Raw genomic sequence first — 22083 nt, 5'->3', positions numbered from 1 at the left:
CTCCACAAGGCCTCAAATCAGGTGGTGGGCAGTCCTTGCCTCGTTTTGCTCTGCCTGGGCTGTTCTTGGCTGCTCTGAGTCTTGAGGACACGCGCCTGTTGGGTTGCACTCACTGCTGGGAGAAATCGCAGAGCTGCCTCGCAGGGTGACCCTCAGCAAAGGCATTAATGGCCTTCAAAGTGATGGGCTTAATGCTATTAACACTGCAAGCCACTGGCGGCTGCCCAAAATCGTATCTGTGGGCTGCACATCTCTGGGGTTTTTCGCTCTGCTAAGAGAGAGCACGTGAATAACCCCACAACACCATCAGTTAATCCACAACATTTTTTTTTAAGCCTCTAAGGGCCCCTCCAGAACGGTGTTTTTCGTGAGAGTGCACTATTGCAATTGACGCAATAATAACAGTTGGCTATTGTGCAATGCTTCATTGCAACTGCACCGTTGCCACCTGGAGGGGCAGCCTTGCACTATAGAATACACCATGGTGTAGAGGTTAGAGTGTCAGGCTAGGGCCTGTGAGACCACAATTCAAATTCCCACTTGGCCGTGAAGCTCACTGGATGACACGGCCTCTCAGCCTAACCTACCCTCACAGGGTTGTTGTGAGGAGAACATGGAGACGGGGGAAAGCTATTCCCTTCCCAGAGTTACAATTTCCAGAGTAGTTTAGCAGTCAGTCTGTCTTCCCAGGGAACTCTGGGAATGGTTGCCCTGTGAGGAGAATGGGGGGGGGGGTCTCCTAAGAAACTCTCAGCACCCTTAGCAAACTACAGCTCCCATAATTCTCTGGGGGAAGCCACGGCAACATAATGCTTTCAATGTATGGCGTTGTGGCCTCAGTCTTTTCTGTGCACACCCATCCTTAAGAGGTCCCTCATTCAGAACGGAACAATGGCCTCTCAGAATAAGGTGTTTGTGGAGAGCAGAGACAGAGGTGTAGACCTGCCAGTGTGCAGACAGTTGCATAGTTAGGGCCGCAAGGTTCAACCAGTCACCACCATCCCCTCCTCAAAGGGCAAAACAAGCAAATCATCTTTACGCTGTTGATCTTCATCTCTGTCCGTTCCTTCTTGCTGAATTGGCTGGCGAGGTGGTGCAAGGCTGTGCGCCCTTGCTTCCTGGCTGCCCGCAGATGGGAGCTCCCTGCCTTCTTACAGCGGTGCTTTTCTGGAAGAAGAAAAAGAGTGGGACAGGTCAGGCTCAAAATTCTGATCTTAGAGAGGGAACACCTTGTTTTATGTGGATTCTGACATTGCCGTGCTGTATCCATCCCCCTTGGCTTTCCTTCCTGCTTCTCAGGCTCCAACCCGAAATGCTGACCTCAGAATCATATGTGTGGTTGGGGGAAAAACAAAAGTGGCAGTTAGTTGCCTCTTTGGGGCAAACTCTGCTAGCCATGGATGTGATTCTGTGGAGTGTTGACAAACCTGTCAGCTATAGGGACTCATAAGCAAGGCAGTTTTGAAAGCGAAGTGCTAGGTTGGCTGCAGGTATCTAACCATACGAAAAGAGCTAGATGGAACCTTGTGGGCTGATTCCATCCAATAGGCTGTTAATGACAGAAAGTCTAATTACGTCACCCTGAATACCCTGCAACATGCTAGATGCAACAAGCAGTGAGCTAGCATGTGATATCACCTCCAGCTCATTCTGTTGGGACACAGAGCTCTGACATGATGACACAGTAAAGCAGGTGGAAGAGGAGAGGTGTGGAGAGGCCAGACAAAGGCCTGCGAATGGAGGGGTGTCCTGTTTGTCATCCTTCCCCCCCCCCCGGGAAACTCACCAAACTAAACCTTCTGTAGCCTGGAACCAGGTGTGTGGATGCACCTGAATAGGATGCAGCTATGGGCAACCTGAAGAAGCTCCATCAACCTTAAAAGCAAGCCTAGAGTGATAGAGAATGTTCCAGGAACACCCTCTTCACTGTGAGATTTTTTTTTGTGGGGTGCATGTGATCTGTGAGTTTGTTTGGGCCCTGGCTGAGAGCCAGGATGAATGAGTGGAGGTCGAAAGTTGTTGTGCAGGGAGCTGCGTTTACAAGAGGAAAGAACTGATATCAGTATGGATGGTTTTATCGTGCCCTTTTTCTAAATTTGTTGTTGTTTCTGCACATTGCTTGGAAATACGTTTTCATATTAAGCGGTACCGAAATGGTCTGAATAGAATGACAATATTTTTTAAAAAAATCTTTCCCGAAGCTATTTTGGTCAAAGAATTACCCGCCCTGTTCTGTAGTGAGGGAACATCTCTGGATGTAAGGATAGTGATGACCTTAATCTAAGAACAGCTGCTCTTCTAACCCCATGGAGTCTTCCTCAACTAATCCAAACAAACGCTTCTACAGCTTGCTCTCAGTCCAACAGTGATGAAGGAAAACCTCACAGGAACCTCAAGCAGCCTTCCAAAAGGGTCTTCCTACTCCCATTCGTGGGAAGTCTTTCCAGCAGCAGTTTGAGCAATGGCCAGCCATTGGATGCCTGGGGGACCCTGACTGCAACAGCAACTCTTTCCCCACTTGCAATTCCCAGCGACAGTTGCCTCTCAAAGCAGAGGCTGAACCTGGAACAAGGATGGAGACTGCAGCTCCCATCACCCATCACCAAGGACCAGGCAGCTAGACTGCTGGCAGCTGGAGTTCCAACAATACTGGGAAGGCCCAGTGGCGTAGCGTGGGGGGTGCAGGGGGGGCCGGCCGCACCGGGCACAACATCTGGGGGTTAGGGTTAGGGGGCGCAAATCCATGGGTTAGGGGCGCAAATCCACGGGTTAGGGGGCACAAATTACTTGCCTTGCCCCGGGTGCTGACAACCCACACTACGTCACTGGGAAGGCCGCAGGTTCTTGCTGAAAGGGGGTGAGCATCTCCTGTGCAGGCATAAAGGTAAAGGGACCCCTGACCATTCGGTCCAGTCGTGGCCGATTCTCGGGTTGCGGTGCTCATCTCGCTTTATTGGCCGAGGGAGCCAGCGTACAGCTTCTGGGTCATGTGGCCAGCATGACTAAGCTGCTTCTGGCGAACCAGAGCAGTGCACGGAAATGCCGTTTACCTTCCCACCAGACTCATACCTATTTATCTGCTTGCACTGGTGTGCTTTCGAACTGCTAGGTTGGCAGGAGCACGGACCGAGCAACGGGAGCTCACCCCGTCACGGGGATTTGAACCGCCGACCTTCTGATCGGCAAGTCCTAGGCTCAGTAGTTTAACCCACAACGCCACCTGCGTCCCTTGGTGCAGACATAGACTATGCTTTTCTCTTTGAGAGGGATATATGCATGCCCACGTCCCAGACGAAGCCTTGCAGAGTGGGAAAGGAGATGCCCAAGCCAGCTTGGAGCCAACGGCTGCTCTCTTAAGGCATACCCCTCGTTCGGTGTGTCCTTCTGCCAAGGAGCACTGCCGCCCCACCCATCTGCTCTATCCTGGGTCTCGTGACCCTGTTTCTGGAGCCCAGCCTGCCTCCCCCACCAAGGCCTCACCTTCCTTCTTTTCACTCGACTGGCTCTTTCCATGGCTCTCAGTGATGTCCTTGAAGGAGAAGAGAAAAAGGACCACCTCGCCTTTCTCGTTCTTGATAGGTACGATGTCCAGCAGGCACCAGAAGGCTGTTCCTGCACCAGGGAGAAAAGGGACAGAGCAGCATCACCATCTGCACCGAGGAGGAACGACAGCAGCCCCTGCCACGCTCATCTGCAATCCCCGCAAACACTCCCCTTGCTTCCTCACGAGTATCTGAAGCTTCGGCAGCTTCAACCAGAACCAACCCCATGGAATTTCGCCTGGATAGCTCAGTTGGTTAGAGTGTGGTGCTGATAACGCCAAGGTTGCAGGTTCGATCCCTGTATGGGACAGCTGCAGATTCCCGCATTGCAGGGACCTTTCCAACTCTACAATTCTATGATTCTATTAATTTCTTCCTGGTGGTTTCCTTCAAACGTGCCTTCATGCTCAAAATGCCTGTGATCAGCTTAGAATGGCTCTATGCTTTGGATGCTTCTACTTACAAGGAAAAAGCAGCCTGCACATGCTCAAAGGCACTCTGTCCAAGTTTTTTTTGGGGGGGAGGGGGAATAAATTGTATCCTTCTTGGCAGTGGGCACAGGAAGATACTTTGCACATGCTCAAAGGTGCTTTCTAAAACAAAAAAGGACACCAACCCTATAGAAATGCCCTCGTATTGGCTTGATCACAGCTGCTATGATCTGACCCAAACGAGGTTGAGGAGGAAGGTGTAGCAATTGCACATCTGGTGCCTGGGCTTGAGAGGGACTATCAGGGGTCAACAAACTTTTTCAGCAGGGGGCCGATCAACTGTCCCTCAGACCTTGTGGGGGGCCGGACTATATTTTGAAAAAAATAATGAAAGCATTCCTATGCCCCACAAATAACCCAGAGATGCATTTTAAATAAAAGCACACATTCTACTCATGTAAAAACACCAGGCAGGCCCCACATATAACCCAGAGATAAAATTTAAATAAAAGGACACATTCTACTCATGTAAAAACACGCTGATTCCCGGACTGTCCGAAGTCCGGATTTAGAAGGTGATTGGGACGGATCCAGCCCCTAGGCCTTAGTTTGCCTACCCATGGAATATATGGTGCAGTAGCAGCTTTAAAAAGTTAACACTCAAGTCTCAAGCTGATGTTGAAAGAGAATCAGTGAACGCCACAACACATCTGAAGAAATGATTCCAAGAAGCGACAGTAAATATCAATAGCCATAAAGCTGTACAATCAGCGTAAAAACAGCTACACCATTCTAGCAGATTAGAATAGCATTTGTACGAGAAACCATGAGAGCGCAAGAGGGATAAAACTAGAAACTACTAATAATACCCATTTCATCAGCACTATTCAGATCTTTTCTAGCCTGGTGATATGGTTCTTACACTAGTTTTACTTTTTGATATTCCTCTGATGAGGACATTTGTTGAAATGTGCTGGATGATTAATTTTTATAAATACATCCTTTGGCAGCTGCTTGAGAATGACCTCTCTTTTCTTCTGTTTGGGCTATTTTAGGAGGATCGTTGTTGTTTTTTAAAATGCAGTGGCAGCTAAGCCTTATTTGCTTAAGTAAATATAGGTAAAACGTAATAATAATATTAATATTTCCCTGTGAGTGCGACTCACATCTTTTCTAGAATGGAGGTATGGTTCTTGTACGCTGCCATTTGTCCATTGGTATTTGACGTCTAGCCATAACACTGCAAGCGATAGGTTACGTGATGGCCTAGTCTCTAGCCTTCAGCAGCTGAGAAAGCTGTTATTTATTATCTGGTGGCGGGCAGCTGACAACCTCACAGAACCCAGGTTTAGAGACAGAAAACAGCTGCCAAAAACAACAACTCTCCGTCTCTCCATATCCCCACGCACTCCAAATGTAGCATCTAGAACAAGCACCACACTCTTCGCACCTGAAAGATTTGGAAGAGCTAAATGTGGAGGTAGTTTCAGAAGATTGCCCAGCTCAAGCTGTTTTAACCAGGCGATATGAAGCAGTCTGCTTCAGTGGCAAGATCCACGACGGTGGGAGATCTGACCCCCAACAGATCGCCTGCTGCCAGTGCCACCAGAGAAGAAGCTATGGTGGTGGGTTCTGGGTCCTGGAAAGATCTCACAAAGCTCTCATGAGATCTTATGAGGCTCTTGCCACATCTACCCAGAAGCCACTTCTCTGGAGCTGCCATGCATGCCCCTTCAACCCCCTGCTGGCACTGACATTGAAGGCGTGGCAGTTGCTTCCAGCAAGATCTCACGAGAGTTCCACAAGATCTCGCTGGAAACCAGAAGCCGCTGCCGTAACAGCCATTCAATCCCGGTAAACAAGGCTTTGGCAGCAGGGCAGAACCTTCCCATTTCTCTTCAGTCACTGAAACAGGACCTGTGTTAAGGGGTTTGTTGCTGAAAAACAACAACAGCCCAGCATCTTAAACCATGTCCAGGGGAAAAACGCCAATGGAACCCTGGAGATAACAGATGCCCACCCCTCACTGAGGAAACGAGTGTTTCTCTGGACACATAATTTCCCTTGGGCTCTCCAGAGAGCCCAGGATTCCAGCATTGTCCACCATGCGCCAACAGCACTTCATCAGTCTGTACCAAAGAAACCCAAATTCTACAATGTGTATAAATGAATCAAACCAGTTGTGATGGCCTGGGACTCAGGTTCGGACTTGGAACCAGAGGAGTCGCAGTCTGCACCGGATCCTTTGCCTCAGGCATCATCTGAACCAAGTCTGGGGCCTGATCCTGAAGAGTCCCAGTCTGCACAGGTTCCCCTGCAACAAACACCAGCTGGGCCGAGTCAGGGGCCTGAGCCTGCCCTGGCTCCAGATTACCTTGTTGCCTTCAGCTGGGCCATCACTTACAGCTGCTCCACTACCGGTTGGGTCAGGGGAGGCTGAGGCGGCCTCTGGGTCTAGTAACCCACCGACGTCTCCCGAGCTGCAGAGACTAAGGTCTGAGAGAAGGAGAGAGTACTCGCAGGAGGAGTGCTCGCCTTCGGGTGAAGCAGGGAGGTGAGTCGCCAGGGGATCAGGACTGGCCGCTACCCCAACAAAGATAAAAGGTTGTCGGACCCTGTCCCAGGTTGCGGGAGCAACATTGCTGTGTGCTAGATCCTGCACCTGCCCTTGTCTGGTTTCCTGCCTCGTGTCCTGCCTTGGCCCTGTCGGACTGACCCTTAGCGGAACCTTCGGATTCTGGTCTGGTCCTGGACTGTGTTTCACAGGTTACCCCCGGGCCCAGCACACCTGCCTATTCTAAGAATAAATTAACAACCTAAGCAAAACCCAGCTAGTCCAGCAGTTCTCACAGGGACCAATCAGCTGCCTGTGGGAAGCTGGGGAGCAGGATCTGAATGAAGCAGCACTCTTCCCCACCAGTGATGTCCAGCAACCCTCAGCCCCTGAGCTTAAATTGTGCTTAGCCCAACTCTGGCTTTTTTTTTTAGATTTCACACTCTTTTAAGCCTGACCACGGCTGGCCCAATACATTATGGCCACAGTAATAAAAAAGAACAATTGCCGTCAACCAAGCACTATAAAAAAAGGGGCCGACACTGATGCAACCTTAGCAGAGTCACCAATGGTTCAGGATGTGAAGTGTCCTAACCACAAAGCAAAATCCCGACAGTGTCCAAGCAGCCAGTGCCTCTAGGGCAGGGGGCATTTTTCACACCAGGGGCCATTTTCCTTTTGGGCAACCTTCCACATGCCAGTGATGGGCAGGGCCAGAGAGCTGGTGTCAGGAGCAGTTGTCAGAAACAGGTCAGCAATGCCTCACACAGCGTCAGTACACTTAGCTCTTTACAGTGGTACCTTGGTTCTCAAACTTAATCCATTCCGGAAGTCCGTTCCAAAACCAAGGCACACTTTCCCATAGACAGTAATACAAAACGGATTAATCCATTCCAGACTTTTAAAAACAACCCCTAAAAAAGCAATTTAACATGAATTCTACTATCTAACGAGACCATTGATACATAAAGTGAAAGCAACAATCAATGTAAAGGTAAAGGAACTTCTGACCGTTAGGTCCAGTTGTGGACGACTCTGGGGTTGCTGCACTCATCTCGCTTTATTGGCCGAGGGAGCCAGTGTACAGCTTACGGGTCATGCGGTCAGCATGACTAAGCCGTTTCTGGCGAACCAGAGCTGTGCACAGAAATGCCGTTTACCTTCCCACCGGAGCGGTACCTATTTATCTACTTGCACTTTGACATGCTTTCGAACTGCTAGGTTGGCAGGAGCAGGGACCGAGCAACGGGAGCTCACCCCATCACGGGGATTTGAACCGCCAACCTTCTGATCTGCAAGCCCTAGGCTCTGTGGTTTAGACCACAGCACCACCCGCGTCCCACCTAATAGTCAATGTACTGTACTACAAAATAAATAAGACAGTATTGTAGATGACAAAAAGTAAAATTAATTGTTTTTTTTATTTGCACTGATGATAGTTATTGTTTGGATGGGGGGGGGCTTTGATCCATTTCCGCAGCCACACAATCAGTAGCTAAACTGGGTTCCACACAGTCATTAACCGAAAAAGCCTCAAAATTAACCGAAAAAGCCTCAAAAACAAAAACGCAAAATAAATAGCAAAAACAAAAGCGCCAAACTTAATCCATTCCGGAAGTTCATTTGACTTCCGAAATATTTGAAAACCAAGGCACAGCTTCTGATTGGTGCAGGCGCCCCGGAAACAATAGTCGACAGCCACAGGGGACATTCAGCTTCCAAAAGACATTCAGAAACCGGAACACTTACTTTTGGGTTTTCAGCGTTTGAGAACCAAGGCGTTTGAGTACCAAGGCATTTGAGAACCAAGGTACCACTGTATTCAAAGAAACAAGCAGCTCAGGAGGCCAGGCCTAGTGAGGACAGCAACTCTTCCAAGTAGAACTTGCCCCAATAAAGCAGTTGTGGGGACTGAAGTCCGCCCCCCAAACCCACAGTTCCCTAAGAGTCCTCCTCCCCTCGGTCCTTTCCAAGCAATCGGAGACTAGGCCAACAGGCTCCTCCCTCTTCATACCACTTCTGGTCTTGGGAGACCAAGAGGGAGAGGAACTGGTTGCAGCAGCAGGAGGAGACCTCCCTGGTTTCTTCACCAGCCTGACTCATCGCTGCCTCTTGACCCTGCTCCTCTCCAGCCTCTGATTCTGCCTCTGATTCTGGACTGCTCACTGCCACAGACTCTTCCTGCTCACTAAACCACTGCTCACTAAACTTCCTGCTCACTAAGCAGGCTTCTAGTTTCTTCACACTCACACATCCCTCTCTATCCTCTAACCAGGCAAGGAAGAGGTATGGTCAGAGCCCCAGGGCATGCATTGCACCCAGGCATAAACACTCCAGGAGGGTGAAAAGCAGGGAGGTCCCTACATCCTGCTCCATGTCCCTGTGGAGTCATTTCCATTCATCCACAGGACTGCAAGCAAGCTTCCCACACCCCAGTTGCTGGCCAGTCTCCAGATCCAAGCTGTCTCACATGGCTAGAGGTGCTCCAGCAAATGACTAGCTCCCAAGCTGCTAATATGTTAACGTTAGCACCTTGAATTAGGCCCAGCAGCATACAAACAGCCTGCGATGTCGGGAGGGGAAGGGAGTCCTCCCAGGGGGCTCCCCCAAACTCACCACTCTTCTTGTAAAAGCAGACTTCAGCCTGGTACTCCTGCTTCCCCTCCAGCACTTTCTCGATGCGCTGCAGGACGGCTTCGCAGGTCTCGCTGCCGTAGAGGAAGCGGCAGCTGCAGTTCTTCTGCATGACTTCTGTCCGGGCGAAGCCAGTAAGGTCGCAGAATCCGTCAGAGCAGTAGACGATGGGGAAGCCGCGGTGCACCTGAGCGTTGGCCAGCAGGAAGTTGCTATCTGCAAGTGGGTGGAGAAGGGAGACCCTGAGTTGTCACGCCAGCACTGGCAGGTGGGCAGGGGAGAAGGAATTCGGGTGCTGATTTCACAGCCTAAATCGGAGTTGAGGACTTAAGAAGAGCCTGCTGGGTCAGGCCAATGGCTCATCTATCCTGGCATCCTTTTCTCACAGTGGTCAACCAGATGCCCGTGGGAAGCCTGCAAGCAGGATTCGAACACAAGAGCACTGTCCTCTCCATTGGTTCCCAGCAACTGGTTTTCAAAAGCATTACTGCCTTTTGGCTGTGGAAGCAGAACATAGCCATCATGGCTAGTAACCCTTGACAGCCCTCTCCTCCAGACTTCGCCAAGCTGGTTCCCTCTAGCTGGTGGGCTACAGCTCCCATCAACCAGGCAATCATGTTGGCTGGAGTCAATGGGAGGTTTAGTCGAACTGGAAGACACCAACTGGGTGAAGGCTGGCCTGAACGGGCAAGGCCGATTTAGGGAATGCCTCCTTCAGTGGTATAACCAGGACAAAGACTTCATGCAGATGTGGTTGATTCTGCAGCCAAGCTCTCTTTCTTTGAGTAAGCCCCTTGAGCACCCCATCATTGGCCAAGCTTCTTCTTTGAAGTAGCAGAAGCTGGAGGCAGACAATAGGCTTTTTATTCCCTGGTGGTCGAAGGTAACTTTGAGATTGCTGTTTATGGAATCTGTGCTTCTGCCACTTTTGCTTTTAGGTGGGCTTCCTAAACTTGGTTTTCCAGCTGTTCTTGGACTACAACTCCCATCATCCCTAGCTAGCAGGACCAGTAGTCAGGGATGATGGAAACTGTAGTCCAAAAACAGCTGGAGACCCAAGTTTGGGAAACCCTGCTTTAGGTTTGTCAGGTTTTGGTACTTTTTCAAAGCCTGAAAAACCTGTCTGACTCACCAGAGGAGACAGTTCCATCAAAGAAGAGTGTGTGTGTGTGTGTGTGTGTGTGTGTGTGTGCGCGCGCGCGCGTGCACACACACACACACACACACACACACACACACACACTAGGTATGGAGAACTTGTGGTCCTCCAGGTGTTGTTTTGGACTACAACTATCATCTCTGGCTGTTGGCCATGTTGGTTAGGGCTGATGGGAATTACAGCCTGACAATATATGGAGGGCCACATTTTCCCCATTCCTGGTACACACATACAGAGTGAAGCCTCTCTCAAACCGCTGTCAACCTTTTTAAGAATGATTGCCTGTCCTCAAGTCAATATGAAGTAATATTACATAATTGAGAAAAGCGCCTTTGAGCCACTGCAACCCGCTTCCCACAACGTTAGCATTAAAGAGCTGAACATCTCTCCAGGGCACATGTCAGGGCTCCCATACATGACTTCTCTTTCTAAAAATAAAATAAGCACTGCCTTCGGACTTTAGGTGTGTTCGCACATTACATTTGGCATACAAACTGAATACAGTGGTACCTCGGGTTACAAACACTTCAGGTTACAAACTCCACTATCTCGGAAGTAGGACCTTGGGTTGCAAACTTTGCCCCAGGATGAGAACGGAAATCATGTGCCGGTGGTGCGGCGGCAGCGGGAGGCCCCATTAGCGAAAGCACGCCTCAGGTTAAGAACGGTTTCAGGTTAAGAATGGACCTCCGGAACAAATTAAGTTCATAACCCGAGGTGCCACTGTATATGGGTACACAAATAGCTGAGCTATATGCTCATACAGTTAGTCACATACAGTGTTTGATGTTCAATGTATGTACCGCCTGTGTACCCAATAGCAGAGCTATACAAAGCAGGCATCCCACTTTCCCACAAACACCTGCACAAGTGCGCAGGCAGTTTGTGCCTGCATTCAGCACAACTTGCAAACAAGCCTCCTTCCTCATGAAGGTGGAGACAACTTGTACACGGGTACTAGCTAACCTGTGAACACCCATCAAAGCCCATTGCAACACTAGACAAGGTGCCAAATTGCTAGACATGATGCCCAACCCTGCAGTTTCACTGTGGGCCTCTTTCTATAGGAAGATCAGAGGCAGAAGGCAAAAAAACCCTCTCCTGCTTTGTGTTTCCCTGTTGCAAGGTGAGAATCAGGGCTGTTGTTATGCCACCGACCAAGTGGAAGGAACTCCTTGTCTAGGGAGGTTTGCTTGTGTGTGCGCTCACTTCTGTCTCTGAGGGCCTTCTGAAGGCTGGCTAAATCTCCTTTGTTTACCTTGGGCCTTCGGTATCTCTGCTTTTTCGTGATGTTGTGCTCCAGGCTTGGCACCAGCATGCAGGACCCTTGGGCAGCCGCCAGGAACCCCAGCACCCTGCAGGGCCCACTGCTGAAACCCACTCTAGATCCTCTTTTTAAAAGGCACTCTCAGCACTGCCCACTGGCTGCTGTTGTAATTTCCCACAATGCCTTGGGAGGGTGTTGCACCAGAGGCATTGTGGGAAATTAAAATGGCATTTGCCCCGCTCTGATTGAAATACTGCAATTGCCACGCATACCCCACCGCCACCCACTGCCTGGGAATCCCATCTGGGCACCAACAATGTGGCAAAATGCACATGGGGGGTGTCTTTGCTAAAGGCCACCAAGCTGCCATTCCTTGACGTAGTGTCCTCAGTATGCAGGGTGGACACTGCAAAATATAAGAGGACAGCACCGTGCTGCAAAGAGCTTACAAGCGAAAAAATTGAAACGGAGGCTGCAACAGAGGAAGGGCTATGGTTTTATTGCAACAGCCATTCGCCCTGTTAGAGTCAGGCTTTATCGCTGTTGCAAATTTCAGCAGAGATGTTGCAAAGTCACTTTGATTTCTAGCAGATGTGATGCTACAAACAGGCAAAGGTGGAGCAGAGAATAAGACTTCCAACACTGTTCAGGGGTAGCAAATTTGACCCACGGAACACAATCGCATGGGAAGTTCTCTTGCACCCCTGGCAGATTCCCTCCTGGGGAAATATGCAATTTGTTGGTGAGGGTGGGGACCTCACGGTAGAGCTACCCTTAAGTTCTCCTTCCTGACGATTCCCTGTTCCACCTCCAAAACCAGACCCTGTGCGTGCTCCCTCCCCGCCCCTCCTCCTAACACAAATCACTCTGGATCTGAAGGCTGACGATGCACTTTGCTTCCCAGAGACTCAGCAACCGCTAGGACCAAAGACACACCTGTCCCCTGAGGTGCTGATGGTGGGAAGAGATCTGCCCTAAGCTGACTTGATCCCTGTCAAAAGCCTTGAAGAGAAATCGGGATAATGAGTGAACTCGTGTTATTACATGTGGGGTGGGGGAAGTTCTGGCAGAGATCCTTTCCCTCCCCCCCCCCTCCCTGAACACGAGGGTTAAATGTTAAGGCTGTGAGGCAAAATTTGCCAAAGGGGAAGCTGCTGCGCTTAGTCAGGCAAATGTGCATCTATTTTAAATAACGTATAGTTTGCATCTGGAACAGGAGATTATACAAATAACCGAGGCACCTTCCCTACAGAAAATGGGAGTTTTGCTCAGCTGCAACCCTCTCTGTTTCTAAGAACTCGCCAGGCACTGCTCACTTGTTTCGATGCATAGTTTGTTGGGCATCAAAAGGGGGCTAGAAACTTGCTTTTTTGAAGAAGGAAAACCAAACCATATAGTATGATTGCAGATGCACGGAATACACACACACACACAGAGAGAGAGAGAGAGAGAGAGAGAGAGAGAGAGAGACTTGTCCAAAAGAGAACAGCAGGAGAGTTGGGGGATAAAGAGGGTGAGGTGGGAGGGGGCCACGGCTGAGTCAGCTGAGGATGGGCAAGAGAGACCATAAAAAGCATCCCTAGAAAAAGATAAAAACTGGGTGGAGGGATGTCACCCACACCCTTGGATTTTTTTGCACTGCTGCCAGAACTGTAACATTTTCCTGAGTCTGCCACAGGCCTGTATTTCCTGGGGTGCTCTTGAGAAAGGAAGGCTTATCAGCCCCTGCATGGCACAATCTATTTTTGCTTCCTTCGCTGCATGGCTTTCCTGATCCTTGCACAAGGGGTTGCCGGTGGAGGATACTGAGGCGGCGGCACATTCTGCCTTCCGACCGGCTCTCCCTGCCTGTTTGATTAGATGCTTTGTAGAGTGTTGATCAGGATGTTGCCACCTTGCTCCTTGGCACAGCCCCAAGGCAGACAGATGGCCCTCGGCGGAGAAGGTGCCAAATTGGACATTTGGGCTACGGATTTCCATCCAGCAAGGTCAAAGTGTTACCCCTCAAATGGCACCCAAGTCTGTGTCCTCAGAGAGGGCCAAGAACCGTGGAAGAGCTATGAAGCCCAACCCTAATGCATAAGGTTCCAATATCCCCTTCCCTCTGGATCAATCTTGGCCATGCTGCACATTTTGCCTATGAAGCAAATCTCTCCAGGTGATCTGAATCGAGATGAGGTGGCATCCTCAAGGGGTGGAACTGGGACACCATTCAGGGCAACAGAGTAGGAAACAGGCATATATGACCCGTGGTTGATCAATCCACCAGAAAGTATTGTTGCACAAGCGGCACTGGAATGAACAGGAGCCAAACAAGGAGATGGTAGGCAGTCCTGCACAGTTTATTTCAATGAAGCTTCTGCAGAAGATCTTGCCTGTAGATTTTGTAGTGTGTGTGTTGGGGGGAGACTTTAATTTTCTGCCTCAGACATTAAAATGCCTTGAAGCAGCTCAGAGCTGGAGAATGTCTAGAACCAGTGGCACATAAATGCTTAATGCTGTAATGGCTTTAATGGGAGAAATTCAGTTTTGCTACTATCACACCAGGGCTTAATTTGAGCAGGACACAGCTCTCCGTCCTGTTTTCCATACCGGTATTCAGCTTTGGGACATGATTTTTTTAAAAAATATTTAAAATATATTTATATACTGCCAACTCATATAACATATGAGAAAAGCAGTGTATAAAATTAGGTGCAAGTATAGTAAAACATAAGATATCTGAATAACAATACAAAACAGTCGTGAAAGTGACTGGTTCACCTTGAAAAACTTTAACAATGGAATAGGTCTGTCAAAAGTGAGGGCACCTGGGGGACCTCTACTGGAACACCATTCCACAGCATGGGACCAGTAAAACAAAATGTCCAACTTCCTGCTGAAGCCAGTCAGGCCTCTGTATGACGGGGAACAGCTAACAGTTCTCCTCCAGATGATCTAATACAGGGTTTCCCAAAATTGGGTGACCAGAAGTTTTTGGACTACAATTCCTATCATCCTTGACCACTGGTCCTGCTAGTTAGGGATGATGGGAATTGTAGTCCAACAACAGCTGGGGACCCAAGTTGGAGAAACCCTGATCAAGTTGGGATATAAGGGCTCAGGCAGTCCTCAAGGTGACCTGGACCCAAGTTGCTCAGGGCTTTCAGCCCCCAACACCAGCCTACCCGTGGCCTATCGAAATAAGGATTGACGTGCCTCTGCACATACGCAGAGTGCTTTGTCCTCCTTACTGAACATCCAAGCTTTACAACCGAGGGCTGGGGGTGGGTGAGTATGACTTACAGACATCGTCAAGCCTTGATCTCTTTTTCATTATGAACCAGAATTGCCTTTGGAGACAACGGGATAAAGGCCCAGTTGACCAGGACTTCAGTTTGTGGCCTCCCCCACCCGCCACCCCGGCTGGCTTGAGAGCTTTCTCATCCCCCTACCCCAACCCACTTGTTTAACTCTCGGTCACCTCAGGTCACTGCTTGGATTAACTTGGGAGGGGCTTGTGTGTGTGTGTGTGTGTGTGTGTGTGTGTGTGTGTGTGAAAAATAGTTTGCATCTGTAGCTAAGTCCAGTTTTTGGCTTCTAGGATGCAGGATTAGGGGGCTGCTTAGAAGGGCTGTGTATTAAAATGTGCACTCTCCGCGGTTCTGAGCAGCTCTCCCTCAGGCTGGCCGGCTGGCTGGAACCACATCCTGTAAGCTGCCCACCCTGAGAGGACACAAATGAACTTTTAGATGGAGCATCAGCAGAAGAGAAGCTCAGGAGAAGAGCCTTCCACCAGCCTGGAAGTGTGATTTGGGAGCAGTCCAAAAGTTGTTTTATCAGCGCAGATCTATTCAAATACTTATGCAGGCTGCCTTTTCAGCTCAGATTTTACTAGGAAGCTCTGATTTTACTAAGGGACTGGGAAGGGCAAAAGCAAAAGGAGCCAAATGCAGTCTTGCTGGGTAGCAAGGGGAGGAAATGCATGAGATGTTAGAACTTCATAAAACCAAGCCCCTCCACACTCTACAGCAGCGGCAGGAAACCTATGGTGCTTTGGAGTTTTTGATCTCCAACTCCCATCAGCCCCAGCCAGTATAGGCAATGGTCAGGTATGACTGGTGTTTGAGTTTGGCCATATCTGAAGACAGCAGTTTCCCCAACTCTGCACTAAAGTAATCTATTCCATACTGGAAGGTTGTGGGAGACCAGCAGCAAGGGTCCGACTAAATGTGCATATATTTTTTTGCTTTGATTTTCAAAACAACAAACAATAAATTAAACAGAAACAACAGCAAACCTTAAAAAAAAGAGTGTCTGCAAAACACCATAAAAATCTAAGATATGCATGAAAATACTATCAATAATGTAATCGGTGCTACTCCTTTGCCAGTTAATTTGAAAGCAAAGATGTAGACTAGGCACTGCTAAATTAAGGCTAGAAAGTTCCATTAATGGTGCCTCATTAGTCATTAATTTTCTTCCCTTTTTTTGCTTGTATTGTATATTTTATTGGCAGGAGGCCTATAAGCAGTCACGGCTCAGGATTTCCCCAAATTGTGGGGTTTTGACCCTGTTGAGCAGGGCTCAGCAACCTTTTACAGCAGTGGGCCAGTCCACCAGCCCTCAGACCATGTGGACTATATTGGGGTGGTGGTGAACAAATTCCTATGCCCCACAAATAACCCAGAGATGTATTTTAAATAAAAGCACGCATTCTACTCATGTAAAAACACCAGGCAGGCCCCACAAATTACTCAGAGGTGCATTTTAAATAAAAGGACACATTCTACTCATGTAAAAACACACTGATTCCCGGACCGTCCGTGGCCCGGATTGAGAAGGCGATTGGGCCGCATCCGGCCCACGGGCCTTAGGTTGCCTACCCCTGCCATTGAGGTTGTTGAAAAGTGCTAATGAGATGAAGGAGTGTGCATATGAGTTTGCATGTGCTTGGGGTCCAGTTAACAGCAGGCTGCAGATTAAGGATTGAGAAATAGGTTGGGTGGGCTTAGAACAGAGTAAGATAACTCTTTTTCAGCCCAAGGTCTGCGTTCCTTTGTGGGTTTTCTTTTGGGGGCCGCACGCCAGTGCAAGGCCATTACACAGACACACAACCGCATACAAGCACTCATACATACCAGCACATCACACTTCCATTCTTACGCATAACATCCACTCATTTTCTCTCTTCATTTTAGATGCTAGGGGTCCACCCACAATGAAATGTTCTTTAACGTCAGCTGAATTTACTTTTTACACTTGTACACCACACTTCCTTCAAAGAGCTTTTGGTGCATAGTCCTGTGGATTCCTGTTCAGAGTGATGAACAGTTCTGTGGAACTCAGAAGCTTGCTTACACCCACACCAACCTAAGTATCTTCCAGTATAGCATTTCCTTCGTCTCCTTTGCACTAGAACTCACATGCCTGCTTGCTACCATCGGCGGAACTCCCTCAGAAAGACAGAGCCCTGTTCAGAATGGGGCTCAGAGATGCAGGCAAGCCAGTCTGCCTCCAAAACACACAGGGATGGACGTGAGGACATGAGGTTGCTGCGATGGGGATAATCCAACTTCAGCCATTCATGTGGGAGGTAAGGAAGGATGTGAATTGAAAATCCAAAGCAATTGAGCCAAAGGATGAATGAGCTTTGCAAGCGATGGGGAATTGTGGCTCTGTAGATTTGATGTTAATCTCCCAGTTAAAAGCCTCATGGAACATGCTGCAGCCAAGCGTGATCCGTGAGAGGGTTCCCCGATTACATCTGAAGAGTGTAACTCCAGAGTGACTTCCTGCATCTTCTGCTGTAACCACTGAGCAGCACAGCTTGCACAAGCTGGTGACGGAAACTGGGAGTCCTGCTTCCCAGCTCCCCTTGTGCTATGCCAATATTTATTTTATTTTATGTATTTATCGCATTTATAGTCCACCTTTTTCTTCAGGAAGCTCAAAAGTGATTTCCATTGTTTCCCCCTCACTTAACCCCCACAACAACACTGTAAAGTAGATTAGGCTGAGAAGTAACGACTGGCCCTAGGTCACCCAGGAATCAAACCCTGGTCTCTCAGGTCCTAGTCCAACACCACTGCACCACCACTGGTTCTCAGACACCAGACCCCTCCTGGAAGAGGAAGGAACCCAAGAGTCCTGGCTCCCACAACATGCTTGCTTCCAAAATTGGATAACCCTACCGCACTCCTCCCCGCCCAAGCTTAGATGTGTGGGGTACTGGCTGCTGTGACTTGATTACATCCTGTCCATGCTCAGGGATGCTCTTGATAATTGCTTTTTGTGCTTGGCGTGACGTTAGCCAAGCGGACGTGTGATGTAAGATAGATAGGTGCCTCTGAGCACTTGCAGAGTGATTTCTCTCACAGCTGAGCAATCGCCACAAAAAGCCCACAATTCTGAGATTTGGGCATGAGGGGCTTCAAGACAGAAAGGGGGTGCAATCTCAAAAGAAGGGTGAGCCTTGTCTCTTCACAGTTTTGAAGCGGATTCCCTGCCTCCAATATAACCAGCTGCTTCTAGTAAGCGCCTATCTAGTAAGGAGAGCTGGACTTCACTGATTTGGCTCTTTTTCCTTGCGCCACAAGGGCGTCAGAAGCAGCCGCGGTCTAAGCTTCCAAGGAGGAGTTCAGGAGCTGTCCGAAGTGCTGATCTAGCGTCCTGCCTACCGAGAGCAACGCGGAATTCCTTGACGCGTGGCGCGCTTAAAACAACAACAACAACAACCCGGATAACTAAGGGGCTCGCAAACGAGATTCCTAAATCCACAACAGGGCTTAAAAAGAAAAAAGAAATAGGCCAGCCAAAATGTTACAAAATGGTATGTAAGCTTTGCAGTTCTCCAGAACGCTTCATCGGACTAGATGGTAAACAAAACTGGGGGAAGGGGGGGGGGGAATTGGCTGATATTGGAAACTCGCTTAAATCTCAGAGAAGCGCGTGTCCCCAGGCTCAGGAGAACGATATTGGGTTTAATCCCGTTTTATATGACCGGGAACATGGGTAGAGATGGGCGTACAGGGAAAGGGCGTTCCCCTCTTCTCCTTCCCCCTTCCTCAAGCGTTCTGCAAAAACTTCTATTCTCAGGTATTGTGCGCCAGCTCGCTGTGGCTCCCCTAGGAATAAGGGGAGCGCTGCTGGCGCGGGGGGGGGGGCGGGGAGCGCTCATTACGAAAGCTTCTCCCGGACATCCCCAAAGGAAAATGCTAAATTAGTTTTCATTGATCTTTCTGGAAGCATTTAAATCCTCCTCCTCCCCCACCCCCCACCCCCCACGACCGGAATCCTCTTAAAGAGAAAATCCTCGAGCCACAATATGGCATTTTAGTTGTTGTTTGTGGGTTGTTGTTTTTTTTTTAATACACACACATACGATTACTACACCTTCCGTCCCCACCCATGTATCCTTTTCCCTCCCGCAGGGTTAAGCAGGTAGTGAGAGTGAGAGTGAAAGCGAGTGTGGCATGTGTGTCTAAGAGAGGGAGGGAGATCGAGCCGAGTTTAATTGGCACCGACACCCCAGCCGTAGTGCAGTTAGGTAATTTTAGATTCCGGGCTTAATGGTCTTATCCAACTGCCCCTCTTTAGACGGTAATCCAAGCCGTGCTGCGTTTGGGGGCCACCCCCGCCTCATTCTGCTGAGTGGGGCTCTGGACGTCTGCCTTCCCAGTCCTGCCCTGACCGCACCACTGCGTCTCCAGCCCCGGAAACTAGGCTGAATGTCTAAGCTGGACTACATAACCCCGGTGGGGCGGGGGTGTCCCTTCTAACCCTACAGTACTGTAATAAAATAAATCAGGAACCGACAGTCACATAGGGCACTTCGAGCGAGGGTAGAACGCATTTCAGATTGCGCCCAGCGCGCGAAGCCTCCTTCGACCCGCAAGAATTTCTCTGGGATTGAGAAGGAGGACTTTCCCATCCTCTGGCTCGCTCCCTCTTCCCTTTTCGGTCTCACCTGGAAAGTGCCATAGAATCGTAGAGCTGGAGGAGAACCCAAGGATCATTTAGTCCAGCCCCCTGTACTGCAGGGAATTACAGCTAAAGAATCCTCGACAGATGCCCCCAGCCTTTTCTCCCTTTTAACTAGCTGTATGTGGGTTTTTTTTTTTTTCTCACGGGTGAAGGTGAAAAAGAACTCTGCACGTGGGCAGAGAGTCACTGCTTGCTGAAGCAAGCAGGCCTTCCTTCTGACCGAGCCTAGCTTCATTTTTAAAAGCAGAAACGCTGGGGCTCCTTCCTAGCACACAGGAGGGTGGGCACACTGTGGTTGTTTGGTAAAGGGGGAAAGGCTCTTTGCACATGCTCAGGGTTGCTCCTTCTTATGGCTCCATAGGCTTAGTTCTCCTGGCATCCCAAAGAGCTTCTGACTGGGTCTGGGTGAGTCCTGGAGCAAACAGTGATGCAGTTAGGTAGTTAATTTAAAACTCTAGACTTAAAGGCGTCGCGATGCCCCTCACTTTGAATGGTCTAAAGAGTCTAAAGAGTGTGGTCCTTCCGCTCATTGCGCTGAATGGGGGGGGCGACTTCCACACCGAAGTCCTTCTGCACCACTGCAGACACGATGCTCACGGGGTGACCCCGGGCCAGTTACACGGACACGTTCAGCTCAGCCTAACTTACAAGGTTGGAAAGGCCATTTGTATCACCCTCAGCTCTTTGGAAGAATGATGGGGCTCAAATGTAATAAACGAATAAATGTGTTCAAGTCGAAATCGGGAGGTGCCCAGGGACGGGCTGAACAGGGATCGCGCAGCTCAGTGGGCTTCGCGCAAGATAACTGCCTACCCCCCTTGTCGGGTGCCCTTAAAAGCACCCCAAATCCCACAGCCCTCGCTTCACTTTGCCTCTAGGAGATCGGGAAGGGAAAGGATTTCCTAGCCACACGCATAGAGAGGCACCGTGTCGAAAAAGTTTCTGAAAAGTAGCAATGCATGCAACTCACGCTCCCTTATGTACAGCCCTGACTTCCTCCTCGCTATTGTGGTCTCACCATCAATATAAAGTAGTGTCGTCGTCCCCCACACCCGCAAAAGCAAGCAAGACAGGTGCCTGCCGCGAGGAGCTTCCAATCTAAACGCAGATCTCAGGGGAGACAATGAAGGAATGAGAAAAAAGAGGGGCGAAGAAAACTTCTAATCCCAGACGCGTGAGGAGTCTCCCTAAGGGTGAGAAAGGGAGAGAAAACCCTTTCGCACATGCTCAGAGGAACTCTTTTCTAGGTATCCCTACGGCATGTTGCGGAGCCCAGTAAGGCATGCCCGAGACTGAGCACTTGCGGGCAGGCGACTCTTCCCTCCCGGCTGCTTAGCCTAAAGAAACCCTTGGTGAAGCTGTTCCGCCGCACCCGGTCTCCTTTCACACGTGCACAAAGGAAAGTCTGATAACTCTCCCAAGGAAGCCTGCGAAGGCTGAACAAGACCGGAGTTGGTGGCGCAGCTAAACATCAGAAGATGGGGAGAGGGTGGGCAGCAGCAGAAGAGACCCAAACAGTGTATTCCCCTTAAATAATAGAGTGTGGGGTGTGGAGGGTCTCAGTCCCTGGGCGATCGGGAAACGAGAGAGATCAACCCACCCATCCCGATCTTCTCGATCTCCAGTGGGTGAAGTCTGTGCAGAGACAAAGAGCGTCTCTCTTTGTTAACTCTGGAGATGCAAAGGGGGGGGGGGACTCGAGAGACCCAACACAAAGCGGGCTTGGGGCAGGAGTGTGGGGAGAGAGAGGCAGGCAAGCAAGGAGTGGGGTGGGTTTCGTTACTATCCAGGACTTGGGGCAGATAATACTGACTGCACGCCCCCCCCCCCCCGGATTTAGGACCGCGGGGCAGAAAGAGAAACAAGGCAGAAGGGCGAGCGAGCGCTCAAGGCGACCCCTTTTCTCAGACGCCCCGAGAGTCAAGCGCCCATCCCTGGGCATAGCTGTCAACGTTTTCCTTTTTTTAAAGGGAAGTTCCCTTATTCCGAATAGGATTCCTCGCAAGAAAAGGGAAAAGTTGACAGCTATGTCCCTAGGGCGTCAGGGCACCTCTATCCTCGGAGGAGAATAACTTTTAGGTGGAGGAGAAGGAGAGAAGAGAAGGGGGGGCTGGTGGTGAGGGGAGAGGGTGGAGGAGAGGCTGGATCGACCCCCCTCCAAACATACCCCGTTCAGTCCCACTGACCGGGCGTGGATTCGTGTCCACGGGACTCTTCCCCCCGCGGCGTCCCCGAGGCCACTTACGTGTCCCATCGAACCTGTTGGCGATGTTGTCCAGGAAGGTGTTCTGCGGCGCCAGCAAGCCTTTCATCACCGGCATGGCGGCGGCACCATGGGCGCCCCCCGCCGCCCCCGCGGGGAGGGTGCGCGTGTGAAGGTGGCGGCGGAGCGGGCGCGGGGCGCCTAGGCGTCTCCTCCTCCTCCTCTTCTTCCTCCGGCTCCGCCGCCGCCACTGCCGCGCGGCTCAGGCAGGGCGCTGCTGCGCGGCATCCCGGCCGGGGCTGCAGGCGCAGGGCGAGGCGAGGCGAGG

General features: G+C 50.1%; 1 protein-coding gene across 2 annotated transcripts in view; it reads right to left on the bottom strand.

The window, feature by feature from the left end:
- Window positions 1-22065, bottom strand: part of KCNH4 (potassium voltage-gated channel subfamily H member 4) — a 51084-nt gene extending 29019 nt beyond the window's left edge. The window contains exons 1-4 of one of the 2 annotated variants that reach the window (XM_082197184.1): window positions 21798-22065; window positions 9144-9377; window positions 3481-3612; window positions 1040-1167 (exon numbers count right to left, since the gene is read on the bottom strand). In XM_082197184.1, the coding sequence (XP_082053310.1) occupies window positions 1040-1167; window positions 3481-3612; window positions 9144-9377; window positions 21798-21873 (570 nt within the window). In that variant the 5' untranslated portion in view covers window positions 21874-22065. The remainder of the gene's footprint in view (window positions 1-1039; window positions 1168-3480; window positions 3613-9143; window positions 9378-21797) is intronic. The other variant, XM_082197185.1, reaches the window with a different exon arrangement.
- Between the last annotated feature and the right edge of the window lie 18 nt (window positions 22066-22083).

This window comes from Podarcis vaucheri (assembly GCF_965113315.1).
Source record: "Podarcis vaucheri genome assembly, chromosome: 13".
NCBI lineage: Eukaryota > Metazoa > Chordata > Lepidosauria > Squamata > Lacertidae > Podarcis > Podarcis vaucheri.
Note: the sequence above shows the minus strand (reverse complement) of the source record. Positions and strands in the feature narration are given on the sequence as shown.